The sequence below is a fragment of the Limulus polyphemus genome, unplaced genomic scaffold (genome assembly GCF_000517525.1).
Source record: "Limulus polyphemus unplaced genomic scaffold, Limulus_polyphemus-2.1.2 Scaffold3, whole genome shotgun sequence".
In the NCBI taxonomy this organism is placed as follows: Eukaryota; Metazoa; Arthropoda; class Merostomata; order Xiphosura; family Limulidae; genus Limulus; species Limulus polyphemus.
The window spans coordinates 1,168,337-1,186,384 of NW_013665613.1; the positions used below are offsets into that span (position 1 = coordinate 1,168,337).

General features: G+C 33.0%; 1 protein-coding gene across 1 annotated transcript in view; it reads left to right on the forward strand.

Annotated features, from left to right (window-relative positions):
* LOC106469035 (adenylate cyclase type 1-like) overlaps window positions 1-18,048 on the forward strand; it is a 179,939-nt gene that overhangs the window by 74,588 nt on the left and 87,303 nt on the right. The window contains exons 2-3 of the mRNA XM_022398095.1: window positions 4,363-4,512; window positions 4,796-4,914. Coding sequence (XP_022253803.1) covers window positions 4,363-4,512; window positions 4,796-4,914 — 269 coding nt within the window. The remainder of the gene's footprint in view (window positions 1-4,362; window positions 4,513-4,795; window positions 4,915-18,048) is intronic.

Genomic DNA, 18,048 nt, shown 5'->3' on the forward strand with positions numbered 1-18,048 from the left:
ATATATCTTGGTTTTTGAAGCATTTTGAAAACTTGTTTCATTGCATAATAGAATCTGATTCTGTAGCAGCTTCAGAAATTTTCGATTGACTAAGGGTAAATCAGCAGTCTAAGTTACTCAGTATTTTCAATGTAAGCTGTCTCTTTTAGATGTTTGGCTGTTAATAAACAGAAACTGGATATGGGACTATTTCAGTATTTTCATTAGATTGAGGATAAACCGGTTACTTTACAGCATTCTAGGTTCCTCAATGTTTTGAGTATAAAGTGTCCTCTTGACGAGTTCAGGTATTTCTCTTATTTGAAAGTAAATGTGTTTTGTAACCAATTCAAAAGCCCTCGCAGTAAGAGTTAAGTGATTCAATGTTAAATTCAGAGTTTTTTTCCCACTGTATATTAAAGTAAATCGGTACCATGACGATTTAAGATTTGTAAGATGTAAAAGATTTGTAAAGTTCCATGTCTGAAATAAGAGTCAATTTTCATATATGGACAATATCCTGGTCCCTACACAAATCTGATCCGTTTCGGCGAGTGGCAAGCAAGAAGCCATTATTGAAAAAGAATCATATTAAATCTCGTATGGAGTTTGCGACAAAGCATGTAAATGATACTGCAAACATATGGAAGAAGGATTTGTAGTCAGACGAGACAAAAATTACGTCTAGCACAAACTCAACACTAGTCAACATCATCCCAACTGTGAAGCATGATGGTGGCAGCATCATGTTATGAGGATGTTTCTCATCAGAAGGAATTAGAAAAATTCTCAGGATTGAGAGGAGGATGGATGGTGCAAAATTCAGGTGAATCCTAGAGGAAAACCTGCTCGAGTTAGCCAAAAATACAAAACTGTTTCGAAAATTCACATTTCAGCAGAACAACGACCAGAAGCGCAAGGCCAAAGCCACACTGGATTGGTTTCAAAAGAAGAAAGTGAATTTACTGGAGTGGCCCAGTCAATGTTTTGAAAGGAATCTAATAGCAAATGTGTGGTGAAACTTGAAGATTGCAGTCAGTTCATCAACGATCCTAAATGATCTTGTCAGAATTAGAGAAATGAAATTTTGCCAGGAAGAATGGGCAAAAATTACACCATCCCATTGTGCAAAGCTGGTAGAGACATATTCAACAAGACTCAAAGCAACACTTGTTGCCAAAACTGCTTCCACCAAATACTGATTTAGGGAGGATGAATATTTATGCAATCAGCAAATTTAAATGTTTATATTTTCTTTGTGGGTTTTGCTGACATTTAACCTCCCTCACACATAACGGTGTTAAGTTTGCTCATTAGAGTTTTGAATATAAACAGATTCATTAAAAAAATGTGACGTTATTGGTAGGGGTGAATACTTTTCCAAGGCACTGTATAAACACTTTGATCCAAGCATAACTTCTCTTGAAATATTACACTAGAAAGAGTGACATTTAGCAGTGTATATGAGAATCTTAATTTATACCATTCTTATCATTAATGTTTTAAACTAACATGTATTGATTTACACTTAAACCTCAGTATTATATTGTTACCAGACAGTTTGATAATTCATCGTCATATCTCACCTTCACCTTATTAGACTATCAATTACATTGCCAAAAATTGGAAATTTTGAATATCTTATGTTTATAAGTTCCAGCTCTCAACTATTTCATAAAATTACTGTAATAATCCATGACAATATCATTATATAAATTAAGATTTCAAACAAACTGCTTATACTTATAGAAACTAGTATCTGTATTTATATGAAATAAAACTTTACAACAGTTTTTAATGCAAAGCTTATGTTTCAACGAAAAGTGTGTTGTCACAATGTGTCCTATTAACGAGGTATGTTATGATACTTAGTGGGGGTACATTGCTATGTCCAGAATAATTGATTGAAACAAACAATTACGTTACTAAATCACATTGGTCAGTACTTGATTAGCCAGTAAACAATCCTATAAAGCAAACTTAAAAATTATGAAAAACACATAATCGTGTTGGGTGTTCTGTCCAAAATGTCCTCACCGAGACGGCACACTTAAAAAGAAATTGCCCTCAGCTCACTCGATATGAGATTACTCTTTACAGTTCATACACTGAACCTACGTTTCTTCAGAAGAAAGGTGGGACCATTCTTTACAGTTCATACACTGAACCTACGTTACTTCAGAAGAAAGGTGGGGCCACTCTTTATAGTTCATACACTAAACCTACGTTTTTTCAGAAGAAAGGTGGGACCACTCTTTATAATTCATACGATAAATCCACGTTTCTTCACGTTACTTCATGAGATTCGGCCTGCTTAAGGGATTTAAGTTTGTCCGAAATCCCTATACTAAGATAAGGACAAAAAATTATTTCATAATGATATCACACGTCTTCTTTCTTACCTTTTCGCCATTCTATTTTGTTTATATATTTTTATTTCCATGAGTATTATATTTGTTTTCTATTAGGCCGGGCATTTTCTCACAAGGAGATAAAATGAGGGCGAAGTTCGACAGGTTTCAAATTTGTTGTTCTGCTTACTAAGCAGTTTTCATTTCATTAATTACTGAAATCGGTATATACAACAACATAACAACAATGAACTGGTTCTGAATTCTATAATTTCATTCACGTAGCTCAGGAATAATATAAGTTATGGCTTTCCTTAACAATCAATGTAATAAACACGAAGAGATGTGGCATACGAGACACACTAGCTTAGTTGGTAAAGTTCGAGATTCTAGCCCACCTAATGTTGTTCCATTTCTTCAAAAGATTTGATGGTGTATTGGCCTCTGCATGTTTGTTTATTTTTTACAAGTTACTACTGGTATGATGTCTTTCAAACACGTCGCCTTATTTTGTGTAGTTCTCACAGTTGTTTACATATTTGTGTCCTTTATGAATACACCAGTACTCGTTTTGTAATTGTCATAGTTAGCTGCTGTTTCTAGTTATTTACAAGTACAACAATATTATTTATATCTTTCTGATAACTTTCCATTAATTTTAACCCTTTGTGATAATCAGTATTCTCTGGTAATTCGTAATAACTTTCTTCTGTTTTAGCACTTTCTCGGTGTATCAATATTCTTTATTTAGATTTCCAATCTTGCCAAATATCTTATCTCTTTTTTTAAACACATAAATGTATATGTTGAGATTATTTTATAGATTGGTACTAAACGCCTTGTACGTACAGGAACTGTCATAAATCTGAATCCAAAAGGAAAAAATATCATATTAAGTCACCAGCATTCTTGTTTCAGTTAATTGCAGTAAACAATCAGTAAATTGCCATCATCGTCCATAGACTGCAAGTTTAAACATGGTTAACATTGAGTAAAATAAGAAAAATAACTTACAACAAAGTAGTGAAAATCGAGTAAATAGTATTGTTTTATATAATGAAAGAAACCTCAACGGTTTATTACTCAAAAGATTAGTACTTCGAAAGCTGCTGTTCAAATACCACTACAGCGTTCATGTTTTATTGTAGTTGGAAGCTTAAAATCAAATAGAGTAAGGAATATCCAAGAAAATCGTTCAGATAAAAGGATGCTGTCTCTCGAATAATATCAAAATCAAATCGATTCAAAACATTCATAGAAATATATATATATATATATATATAAACATAGGATATGCATGGAGTTAAAATCAACAACATTGATATACAAAAACATTTAGTAGAAAGTTTACTTATATGAAAACATTGCAGCAAAAATATTAATATTTCAGGCGTTTAAAGTTTGCAGGGAACATAAAAGAAAAACATTATTGGTAAAGCTTGCTATAGCCTGATGAAAGAAAAACTGAGACTTTTGGAGAATCTAGACGAGTTTTTCTGTGGAAATGTTCTCGTGGAAAATTATGTGAGTGTAAACAAAACCAAGGAACATAGTTATGGGACTATAACGGCCTTGGATATATTTTTCGTTGCAGGAGTGGAAGATACTGCCAAGATTAATAGTATTATTAGTTTTTAATGTTCAAAATCAAATTCGTAATCCTGAATATTGTAATATGGAACACAAATATTAAATATAAGCTAACAACTTCCTTTTGCAACCTTTCTTATAACGTATATATTGATGCCTTCTATTCAGACTAATGACCCGTAATATGTAAATAACGGTATAATTCTGAGAATATCATAGTTTACTACTGATTTTAAATCTTTGTATACATGTAAGCATACTTTGTGTACTAATAGCAACAAGCTAAAGACATTAAGCTTATTATAATCTTGTTCTTGTACTATATTTATATATTTATTTCTTACAACTAATACCAATAGAACTTAAACTACTTAAAAGTTATTACTAGTGAGTACACGTCTACGTGACATTAAACTGATGCATTGCTTTTGTTTTTTTTCAGCTGGTTTCTAACTGGATTGCCTTCATTTGTGTAAACATGGTTGGAATATTTGTCCACATCCTCATGGAGCATGCGCAAAGAAGAGCTTTCTTGGATACCAGGAACTGCATAAATACAAGACTTGAGATGGAGGATGAAAATGAAAAACTGGTATGTTTCAATGCAATCCGGAACTAATTATTTTAATCTTATTTTTAGAAAGCCCTAAATATTTTTTGTCATTTTAGAAAAGCAACCTAAGATTGATCTCGGTATAAAATAAATAATAACTTTCAAACTGAAACTTTAACCGTCGTAAATTGTATCTATCAAAGAGATATAAAATATATGTGAACGTCTAGTTATAAATTATTTGTTCTTCAATAAAACTCACATTCTTAAAAGACTTATTTTCTGATTTAAATATCGTGAAATGATAATGACTTAATTACAGGAACGTCTTCTACTCAGTGTTCTTCCCCAGCATGTTGCTATGGAAATGAAAGAAGACATTGTCAGTCCCCGCGAGGGTCAGTTTCATAAGATCTATATTCAGAGGCACGAGAATGTGAGGTTAGTAATATTATAAATGGCATAAAAGCATGGAAAATACTGTACATTTCAAGATATGTTATGAATTACAATTACATAAACTGGTTCTAATTCTTGAATATATCCAGCCAAACGGAAATGTATAAGGTTCAGGTCTGTTTATTTGTTTCTCTATTGTGTAGATAAGCTACCAAATAAGCTATTTGTGCAGTATCCACCACGAATATCGAAACCCGATCGTTAGCGTCATAAGTCCGAAGGGATAAAGGTCAAAAGTAGATTATGAAACATTTCTGATGTGGGTTTCAAACGCAAAGCCATACAATGGGATATCTGCTCTATTTCAAATGAAGATCTCGAAACATGGACTCTAGCTTTATAAATAAACAAGAAGAAAAGCAAACAAAGCACTTAAGTAAAATATTCAAATGAACAGTATTACAATAAACAGCAAAAAGATGTGGATCATATATTATAATGTCAAAAAATTGTTAAATAGAATAAATAATATTAATTTAAAATTTTAATAATAGCAACAATAATATTTGATTAATTACAAACTTGTGGTACAGTAGTATAAGTTTTCTTTAACTTGATAAACTCAATTTTGTTTTTACACAAAGTTATCTTACGAAAGGGTCAAAACTATATATTTATAAAAGTTGAAGAACAATAAAACACGATAAAAACTAGAAAGACAATCAGAAAGTGCAATTCCCGAGCCTAATCTTTTTTAATTGTGCAGTAACTAAGCTAAAATATACATCAAACAATTCCTCAAACCTCAAAAACGTAGATGTAGGTGCAAGAATCTTTCTTCCTTTGCAAATGATTCTCGAGTTGTAACCATTATTGAAAATCCTAACTTACTACCAGTATAAAGAAAGAGGATGATTATCAGTATGGGTGGTAATCATTATTGAAAGTCCTAACTTACCACCAGTATAAAAAAAGAGGATAATTATCGATATGACCTTGACCTTTGAGGAACACCCAACCTTTGTACCAAATTTTATCAAAACGAGATTAAAACTTATTCTCTTCAAACTCAGAAAAGTGAAAAACTATATCTCTGCCGTCGGGCGTCGGTAAGAAATATATAAGGTAAGATTTTTTATAAGAATGAGCTTATTGAAAGTCTTCAGTATCACCCTTTTCTAATAGCAATACAACTTTTATACCAACGACAAATTTACTAGCTTTAAAATATTCATTACCATAAATAATTTATCACTAATATTTCTCCAAGATTTTCGCAAAAAATAAATATTATTTAGCACGATTCAGTCTTACTCTAGTTCATTGATGACTATCAAGCGTTTAAATTTAGGGTTACATGTTTTCATTGCAATTATGAAGGTATTTAACGAACATTTTTAATAAGCAGTTACAGATAAAAGAACCTTCAAATCACCACTATTAGCTTAAAATGGATGAAACGTACGTTTCCTAAGGCTTATTTTTTTCCTTCATCATATCTCAGTGATCCAATTATTTCACAGAATATTATTACCTCTGCTTTAATTTTTTTTCGAATTAGATATTAAAATTATGTTTTGTTAAAGCATGCTTTGCTATGAGTAACCCGATGTGTAAAAACACCATATTTTCCCAGTATCCCTCACATATATCATCAGTGAGAAAATCTACTAAATCTCAAAACAAAAACTTTTATGTCTAGATCGTATTCAATGCCAGGTACACCCTGTAAGTTACAGTTATTAGCACCGAAACCTGGCGAATCATTGAGAAAATAAGCCTAACATTCATGATAAAAACCGCGCTAGACTGTAGGTTTTTCTTTCTAGATTCCTCTTAAATTATCCTTAATAGATTCCTAGTCAAAGGTGAATAGAAATATGTTTTCAAATCAATTGTTTGTCTGTCACAAACCACTGACTAGAAAGCAGAAAAGGGCTGAAGCAGAACGTGATGTGCTTGATACATACAAGATGGACATTCTATGCATTTGTTTTTATTTTTGCCCGATATTTTGTAGATTAGGAGGTTTATATAAATTTGCATTAGATATTGATGATATTGTTTCATAATGTTCTATGCTTTATGTACAAAACAGACAATAATGGTTTAAAGGCTATGCCAGTAACAGTTACAAAATAAGATTTTTATTGTAAGAAATGTTCAGAATATGGATTATTTTTAGGTCTCCTTTTATCTCATGTAATTCCTCTAAAGTACTTTTATAATTTTGTACAATTAGATTAACCCAGCCGATGACTCGGCAACAAGGTTGAATGTTTATAACGCAAAATTGGGGTTTCGATCCTCGCCAGGATAAATTGCGTTGTTTAGTATTAAAACAACCAATTATGCTGAACTAGATGGAGAAAATTATTAAAGATCAAGTAATAACCCTTTGCTTAACCGAATCCTAGAGTCTCATTTCGTTAGTTTTTATGATGTTACCATAAACTCACGCAATTCGCTTTTTTTATAGATAAGCGCTTTAGTAATCGGTTCATTTTTCTGTAATATTGAATATTAATTTAATTTGGCCTATGCTATAGTAATGACCTCTTTTCAGAAAAAAAAATACTTTTTCTTCCGAGATATAACGCAAATGATCATGATTTAAAATAATATAAAAAAATGCTTCGAACTATACTTTATCCTTTATTATCTATAATACCTTCAGATCAAAAGTACAGGTAGTGACAAAAAAATAGAAACACCAATGTAAAGTCCCTTGATAGGATATTGGGCCACCACGTGCGGCTAGTACGGCTTGTATGAGCCGTGGCATAAAGTCTACCAGCTTCTGGAATTCTGCAGGAGGAATGCGACACAACTCTTCCACGAGAAAGTCAATCAACTGACACCTAGTTGATGGAAGTGGTAAACGCTGTCTCAGGCGTCATTCCAGTATATCCTATACATGCACTATTGGGTTCAGATCTGGTGACTGAAAAGGCCATTACATAGAGATTACGTCAGTGTCATGCGCCTCAAACCACTGGGCGACTACTCGTGCTCTGTGAACTGAGGTATTGTGAAATTGAAAGACACCCCTCTCTGCAGGACAGAAATGCTGTAAAATGGGGTGAAGATGATCACTCAGTACAATTATGTATCGATTGGCATCGACCTTGCCTTCTAAGGGTATGAGTGCACCAAAGCCATGCGAGGAATATGCGCCACATACCATTAAAGAACCACAAGAACCCTTCACAGTTGGGACCAAGAACTCAGGGCTGTAGAGTTCCTTAGGTTTGCGCCACACTCGTCCATTTGTCGAGAACATGGTGAAGGATGATTCGTCTGACTTCTCCGTAGTCCAAAGCTTATGCTCTTTACACCACTGGACGTGCAATCGTGCATTGCCAGGTGTGATGAATAGTTTGTGCACTGCAACCCGACTATGGTATCCCGTTTTGTGGAGTTCTCGGCGGACCGTTTTTGATAAAACTATCTGCTCTCGCCCCAATTTGAAATACAGTCAGTTGATCTACGGTTGCTTGCCTGTTTTGCCTTGCAGTTAGAATTAATGCACAGACATCACGATCCTGGAATATGCGCTTCAGCCCACTATTGCCCTTTGCTGCTGATGTCTTTCCCTTGGAGTTCCATGCTCACATCACCTTAAACACCGATGCTCGTGAGCTGTCTTGGTCACTGAAGCTCCCGCTAAACGCACCCCAACAGCCACGCTAGCCATGATTATAGGCAACCAGGCCTGTCCATCATTTTTATACATGGCCCTATACATGCTGGGATGTTATTTGCTTAGTTAATGGACGAGCCACAACAGTGTGGTAGCCTCTGCATTGCATATACTTGTTGTCCTTCAGTTACCCAGGTGTTTCAATTCTTTTATAAACTACCTGTATAAGGAATCTATTTCTCCAAAATATTTATTTGCGCATGACTAAGTCTAAACATGGCTAATAAATGTTTAACTATAGAGTTGTTGTTAATCAGAGAAATTCAAAGCAGTTAAAACTTGCGAGTTATTACTGACATATTATAAATATTAAAGAGAAATACTTGTTATTCTTCATTTTTAGAATAAACAGAAACTTAAGATAATAACAAGAGTTTTATTATTATTCTTTTAAACCATATTTCTGTTTACAAATGCAAGAAACTTGTTTCTAGATATGAATGGAATTTATTTAGTATTATGATACTAAATACAGTATATTTTTTGTACTTCAAATATACAATACTTTTGAGATTTACAAGGTACTTATTTTGATAACAACAGGACGTTTGAGTTTAGATAACATGAGGACGTTTAAATTTAGATAATAGTATAAAGTTTAAATGTAGATAACGACAGGATATTTAGATATAGATAGTGACATAATATATTTATTCCCATTTGAAAAAAATAACACTGAGATTCTTATCGGACCTCATCATCGATGTCCGTATAAACAAAAGTGAATGTAATTTCTTATAGAAATGAATAAAAACCTATAACCCGAGCGCTTTCGAAAGGTGGACCTTTCTTCTTCTTCAGTGGGAATGCCTCATTCCTAATTTGCCCCTGAAGAAGAAAGGTCCACCTTTCGAAAGCAGTCAGGTTATAGGGTTTTTATTCATTTCTATCAATACTTCTTGAACCTATGTGTTTTTCTAACATCACGAATGTAATTTCTTATAGTAATAGTATATAAAACATAATAAACTCTTATCTACAAATTTCTAACTGTTGTTACATTTTTCTGTAATTGAAACATAATCATATTTGAGTTTAGTAAATCATATGAAAACCCACTAATTTGCTTTAATGGAGGAATTAAAATACTAGTTTACTAGTATACTTGTCCATTTTACGACAGGTCACATATATTAAAACAGTCTTATATTACTCATTTTATTTGTTTTGTACAATTTAAATTATTAGTATCACAGTGCTTTTCCTCTCTAATGGAAACAATATTAGCTTTACAGTTAAAATATTATTTACACTGCTCATTTTGGCTTATAATCAAACTTCAAACGATATTGTTTTCACAATTGCTTTGCAATGGAGGTCTAATAACCTGATATTTGAAAAACTAATGTCACTCTATATTCCCCCATTATGCTTACCGCCAGCCATTAATTTTAAAAGTGAAATTCCTATTGACCCTAGCCGGACTGCAATTTGAAAGGTCCAAGGCTCGAGCACTGATATTGCTGAACACGTTCAGCACATTTTTCAGTCAGTCCTGATATACGTCTTTCTAAGCCGAACAAATCCTGTGTGTTGACGAATGCTGCTGACTGGCTGTCCTCTCTCTTGTCAGTGGTTCCAAATAAGGGACGAATATACCACAAACTCTCGGAATCTCTGATCTGACAGTTTAGTCCATGTGTTTCATAACAGGTTGAAAACACCAAATGGACTTTTGATTTGCAATAATAAACTGTTTTTTTAATAAGTTAGACCTTGGAACATAGCTTAGCAACTTAGAAATTCTATAAGATTATCACTTGCAGAATATTCTTGGTAAATGATCTAAAATCAGCCTGCTAGATAAAGTTAATTGAAAAACACTGATGAATATATAATTAAATTAAACTGTTGCAGGCTATCCGCTTAGATTTTAGTGAAAATATGTTATCTTGAATGCAGTCAAACAAAATTAAAAACAGTTAGTTTGAATAATTATCCTCTAGCGTCTATCTGTTAATTTCATATCTGATTTCACTACTATGTGTACGAAATTTCCTTTAAATTTCAAATCTGTTGATGGATTCAACACATCAATCAATTATTTGTATTAAACTCTTAACGATAAAAGTGTAAAATGTATTACTAGTTCTGTTTTAAACGTAATGTTTGCAAGCAGGTTGTTGATATATATATATGGGTGTTATCTATTCTTTTAAGGTTGCTAGCTAACATTTTTATGACAGTTGCTTTACGAAGAAAAACACCTCAAAACTAGATTTATTTGCTTCAACATTGACATATTTGTAATGTAATTACATGTAATAATAATAATAGCCTAAATTTATCATTATTATATATACAATACAATTGAAATAAAAAATATTATACCATCCAAAACTCAAACACGGTACTTAGATTCAGATATGAAAATAAACTGCGATTCTGTTAATATACATATATTTATCAATATAGAAAACATTTTAGAGGTTTATGGACATCCTTCAGCTGAAACAAAATTTTTAAATGTCTCAGTTATTTCGATATTGTGTTTGTTTGTTTGTTTATAATTAAGCACAAAGCTACACAATGGGCTATCTGTGCTCTGCCCACAACGGGTATCGAAACCCGGTTTCTAGCGTTGTAAGTCCGCAGACATACCGCTGTGCCACTGGGGGGCACCACTAAATATAAATCCATGAATGCAGCATCTAACTTAAATACGCAGGAAATGATTAATTGCATTATTACGCTTTAGACTAAGCTGAATTAATGTTCTGTAACTAGAAGGATATTCATCGCACGTTGCAACAAATTGTCATTCTTACTAAGCAGGATTTCATCAGTTCCAAGAATAATGGTCACTAGGAATTCGGTTTTGGTGATGTATTTTATCTTTTAAACCTTATAGATGTCCTGAAGCTGTTCATCAAATTCATATTTACCATCTGAATGTAAAATACTGAGTTAGAGAAAAATTTCATACTTTTAAATAAGTGAAAATTAGTGTCGTGCTTAAGTCTGCACATTTTCAGTATGATAGTCAATGTTATGTGAGTTAATATGAATAATGCACGCGTCTTAAATATACATTCAAGACTTATGTCTGTTGTATTATGCATAGCTTTAGTACAATTAGATTAAGATTTAACACATAAGTGTTTAACACATTTTAACAATCCAGGTTTCCTTAAGAAAATAGAAATCATTGTCCTGATAATTTCTTTCTCTAATTGAATATAGGTTATATCATTTCTAAAATGGCCCCGATGGCTCAGCGTTAAGTTGGAAGGCTTATAACGCTAAACATCGGGTCTCGATACCCGCAATGGACACAGCACAAATAGCTCATTGTGTGGCTTTGCGCTTAATAACAAATAAACAGAGAAAAATTCCATAAATATATAATGACCACACGAAATTTATGGACAAAGCAAAGTAAAAAACAGAGATGAAGAAATAACATTAAAAAACCTCCATTTTTGAAATATTCTTAAACTCTAGCTGTTTTTATACGTGATTTTATATTTCATTTACAAACTAATTGTAAAATGCGTTGTGGCTCTAAAAACTTACATCATTCGGCTCATTCGAGACTACATCTTGGTTAAGCTTGGACGAGCTGTATAAAAACCTTGAAAAAAATTTAAACTAATATCATTATAGAATCTAAAAGCAGAATGTTCAATTTAAGCTAAGATACTCGAAAAGCCGGAGTATTCAGAACTGTGCCCCCTCAACATTTGCGAATGAAAGATAATGATTATTTCAGTCATGCGTTCCACATTTGCACGGAACACATACAACATATTGTTGAGCTGTCGAGTATATTCAAATTCTAGTTCAAAACTGGCATTACAAAACTTTCCTTCTATAAGGTTAAAATTATAATGAGGTGCTTCTGTCCTGTTTAATTAGTATAGTCACGGTTCGATCGCTATGCTGAGGCCTTTTGTGGTCACATTGGGAACTTCAAACTGTCAATGTATGTGCGTGTATTCTGTTTAAAGTACCTGTGAAACAATACCATTCGTTCGCTGTTTCGTGTTAACTTAAGGGACACTTACCTTATGTTTATTATGTAGTGTTTCAGCTATGAGACTGAATTAAATACCGTAGTTTAAAGCTGACCAATATCGCATTTTAGCTATAATCACATAATAATTGAAAGCGTGTCGCTTCAATCTTGAGTGAACTAAATACAGGTTATTTTGATTCGTGATCATAACGTATAAATTCGTGAAGCAACAATTAAACTTGCATTTCAAACAGTCGAAATTCAAATTATTAAAATACATACATATGTACAGACAGGTATGATCGAAGACTCCACTTTCCTGCAATTTGAACAACAGACAGGTAGATTAATGAATAAAATAACTATTGACAAAGTTTATCATAGTTAATTAACTAAACAGAAATACAACCTCATAAAATTTGTTATTATAAATAAGCACATAAATGTATGATTAACTACTTATTGAATTATATGTCACTTGCTTCGAATAATTAAAGTCTAGAGACTCTTCTAGAGCTCCTTTATTGAAAAGGAAAATTTTAATTAAAGCAAATATGTTTCATAGAAATGTCTTCTCTTATCTAATTTGCAAAAAATATACCTATTAACTGTGATGACTCAGTTTTTAAATGTCTCTTCTAAACAACTAAATTGTTAATTTAAAACAACGCCCGAAAATTCCCATATAATTAAATTGATAAAATTATATTTTCTTTTCTGGAAACATGTTTTTGTCCTGGGATAGAAAATATGTCTATGAACAGCTTGCAATTTTATACCTAAGCTATCTCTATGAGTTTTCTGTCAAGCTAACAAAAATATTATAAAAATGCTGAAATGAGATAAATGTCAAGAAACGCATACTAGTAATAAAAAATAGTAATATTCTAAACAACAAAAAAGCAGCTTTTGTTACTAATCTTAAAACTCTCGTATGTAAACGTAGGCCTAACAACAGAACAAAGAACCATGCTAGTAAAGAAGTATAAGTGTATTATAATAAAACTATTTTAAATATGCAAATCAGGAAGTTACGTAACAACCAAAATCGCGTTGGAAGAGAATGTATAGGAACTACCTTTTGACATTGTTTGAGATTTCGTGTATAGAGTAACGCCATCGCAAATTGGTCGTTTTTAGAAGATAATATAACGGCTTTTCTCAACGTAAAATGTTCACACACTCAGATCATAAACGTGTGTTAAGATCGGTTATTTAAAATTTGCAAGACAGTGGTATCCCTTGTACTTAATGGCATTGGAAAACAAATGAATATGGATCATCTTGGAGCAATGGACCATCCCTAAAGAGACCTCTAACAAGTCATACCCCATCCGTGATAAATAAAGAGCAGCGTCTTGTAACAGATGATATCCAGAGTACACATCAGTTGTAAAAGCCGTCCATGTGCCTCTGACATCAATATCAACTTAATCAAGAAGAATCTTCATCTGGGAAAACGACACGAGTCACGTGTATATTAGCTGCTTCTACGACATAACTGGTCAACCTACGCGTACCTCAAGCAGCTGGAGAACGAAATGGGTATTAATCTTATTACATATGAAGACATGCTGATCAAGTATCAAGACGCAGCAAATATACATTTCTGTGCAATCAGACTCTTGAAACAGGTACTGCGAGCCTCTGTTCTGGGACACAAGATGGCACGTGGTATACAGTGGTATTCTTTTGACCAGAAAGCCTTAAGACGAATCCTATTTGCAATATAACCTACACGCCCCTAATGGCACAGCGATATGTCTGCGGAGTTACAACGTTAGAAACCGGGTTTTGATACCCGTGGTGGGCAGCGCACAGATAGCCCATTGTGTAGCTTTGTGCTTAATTATCAAAGAACCTACGCTGTAGGTCTATCTTCAAGATGCGTGGCCGTCAGATAGAGCACGACCGATCATGGTAACATGAACTGTAACGAAATGGTGAGACATCAGGTTCGTTTTAGTATAGTGTACTCAACCTCAGTACTTGTGCATTAAAAGAACTAGATACATGGTAATAACATTAATTCATCCTTGATACACCATAATTTTGTTTGACATTTTATTAAGATATTACAAAAAAGGAATAGAAAATTGTATTTGAAATGCTACAACATAAACAGAAATCACATAAGCTCCAAAGAAACAAATGTTTCTATCCGAATGCTTTTGTAAAACATATTACGGATAGCGCTTTGTTTTTTGTTAAGCTTTCTTTACAGCCTGTTTGTGCGTAATAACAGTGCATTAAGCATTCCAAAGAATATATGAATTCACATCTATTGTTTCAGTCTGATATTTTTTTTCTGTTATTATCATGTAGCCACAGATGATAGTTACCTGAGGAAATTAATAAAGCATCCTCTATATACATGAAAACTCAGAAACAAGAATATGACCTATGCTCTTTCGAGCTAGGAAAAATCAGTGCTTCTTAGGTTTTACAACTCTCAAGTCCAACATATAATTCGGTTTAGTTTTAACTATAATCATCGTGAAAATGTTAGCGAATAAAAGACAGATGTTTGCTCACGTTAATAGCTATGCCTCAAACAATAAGCAGACCTGGCGCTTGCAGTATTCAACGCTGCACGACACATCGTTCACGCTTTTATGGCGAAAATCAAAAGATGTTTGACTCCATAAGTCTAGGTTTTCTGTAGGAACAAAAACCCATTAAGAATGTTTCCAAGCATGCGCACTTAGGTGAGCTATGTTAGCGCTTGGAGCGTAGGATTCAGTTTTTACATGATGTTTCTCTTCTTTATCACAATGCACTTCCATGGACATGTTTTATCGGTGACGTCACGCATGCAAGAAAGTCCCACGCAAGTTGTTTTGTGTAAAATAATTTGCTCTAGGAATGGTAATGCAAATTATATCACGTGACATACGTTTTGGGACATTGGTCCACAGAAAAGCAGTGAAGAGAAAAATGTAAACATCGCTTTGAATTAAGTCCATTGAGACTGGTATCGAGCCATAATAGATTTCTAAGTATACGGCTGTTATCGAATGAACTGTACTAACAAGTCTCTTGAGAGAAACCTATGTTCACAATCGTCCATATTAAAATGTGTATGAAGAACTGGAGCGAAGCAGCTCAACGACATTGTTACAACCGTGGAAAGAGATACAAACACCTCTTATTGTTATCTCAGGATATTTATCATTGTATGATGAAAGCAAGACAACTAAAAGCTCACTAATGTTAGTTTAAAAAGCACTTTTACGATATATTTAATATCCATTCATATTCGGAAGCAAATATCACAAATAGTTTGATTCACTAGCTGGCAAATTTCAAAAATATATTTTAAACCATGAATGAGTAACGTAAATATTAAATGCTTGTCCAAGCTCATCCCTATACCAGTAATTATGCTGTAAAGGACGATAACTAATAATCGCATTATCGTCTGGGGGGGGGGGAGAGGCGTCTCTCTTATCAAAGCTAAAATGCAGTGTTATGCGATACACAATCAACAATAACTACGTTCATACATACTCTGCATGTTATATTCACTTCTAAAAGAGTCATATGACCCAAATCCTACAGGAAAACTTTCCCTATACTATTATATCATTTATAGGGTCAAGTGTTTCATGGGGTCCTCTCGATTTTTACTAACCATCAGCACAGAACATTGTAAAATGCAACTGGTCAGACCATATCGCGAGCTTTCAGTCATTCATTGCCCCAACTTTCAGTTTGAAGCACAAATAAAACCGTGCTTTCCTCTTTATTTCTTATTTTACTTTTTGTTGAATACCACATTATAGCTTTTGTAAGTTTCTCCATTCTATTTCAGGAGTAAACCTTGACCATTTTAAACGAATATGAACGTTGTTATGTTCTGACATCTGTTGCACATTTGCAAGCCCGTTCAATGGTCGTTTCCTTTGGTCAATCAATATAATCACAGTCTGAAAACCCTAACATTAGGCCATGCTAGGTAAAAATTATAAAATACCAACTAGTAAAAGAAAAACGTATGGTGGTGTTTGTTTGGCCTAAATATAGGTATTCTGTTTATATTTCCATTCTCACAGATGGATCAGTGATACGTTTGTAGAATTACTATGTTAAAATCCAGAGTTTGATTCCCTGCAGTGATGATACCACAAATAGCTCATCACATAGCTTTGCGCCAAGAAAGAAATAAACATTTCCCTGTCAGTACATAACCACTTTCATATTTTCAAATTTCCCTAATTGAGCAATACATCATCAACTTTCCTTTTTCTTAAACTACTGACCTGAAATTCAATTAAACATATTCAAGTAAGATAATTTACAATTATTTCACTACGATAGCTTATATTTGTATCATTTCTATTCAAAAATATAAAAAAACACATTTCAAGAAAATGTTGAGCCATCTGGTACTTGTGAAATTAAGCTTTTTCTCATTAATTATTTTGATTGCATATTTTGTAGCATGTTTCATCATTTAATGGCATGAGAAATGTAAATCTTATAAAAACTTTATTTGCATCAATTGCATCGTTACTAACAAACCTAATGGAACAAGTTCAATAGTGTATTGGGCTCGAACCTTAGACAATCCGATCTACAACTTTGCACGCTAACCACATCTCGTCCATATTCATTCTTTCATCTGTACTACATTTTTACGTGATTTTTCTCTAGCATTTTGCGACTGAATTGCTAATACGTATGATATTAGTTGTATTTTTGCGACTGAATTGCTAATACGTATTATATTAGCTGTATTTCTATCCCGTGCAGTAATCATTCTTCCGTTTTTTCAATAAATTCTGTCAACACGTATTTGTTGCTTTGTCAATTTCAGGTTTTGCAGATATAGAGAGTTGATAAAATGCAAGGTGTGTTGATGATTTCTTTGTCAGTGCAGTGTTTACTTTGCTGAAAATACTTACATCATCTTTATAGCTTTAAGAATGTCTCCATATTTTTCACTTAAACGCACGTTTCGATATTTGATACAGCATTCAATCATTAAGCATTTTTATGTATGAACACAAGAACAGTTATCACGCGAAGTATTCTCATTAAAAATGTTCCATTAAAGGAGCTTCTTTATATTACATAACATTAAAAACATCGTTGTGAATAATTCAAGTTGGCACGAAGACAAATATCTATCATCGAATACAAGTAACAAATGTTTATGAATAAAATACGCTGTTTCACTTGTGACAAGAGACCATTCCTAGGAGCACCAGAGTAAACAGGAAATCCAGATTGTTATACGGCTTTGATAATTACACAGGCCTGCGAATTTAAACTTCATAAAAGTTGTTTTGGTTTGAATAACAGATTTTCCATAATTCAGCTACGCAGATTTCGAAAATAATATTAATTTTTTTTTCTATCACTTAAGCATTTTATGCAAATCGGGAAGAAAAAACTTTTACTTAGATCAAATTATTATTTCATTTACCACGATGAACACTTTTTATTATTATGTTTATTAACAAAAATACAAACAAACTGAAGAAAATGGAAAAACGAATATGCATCCTCA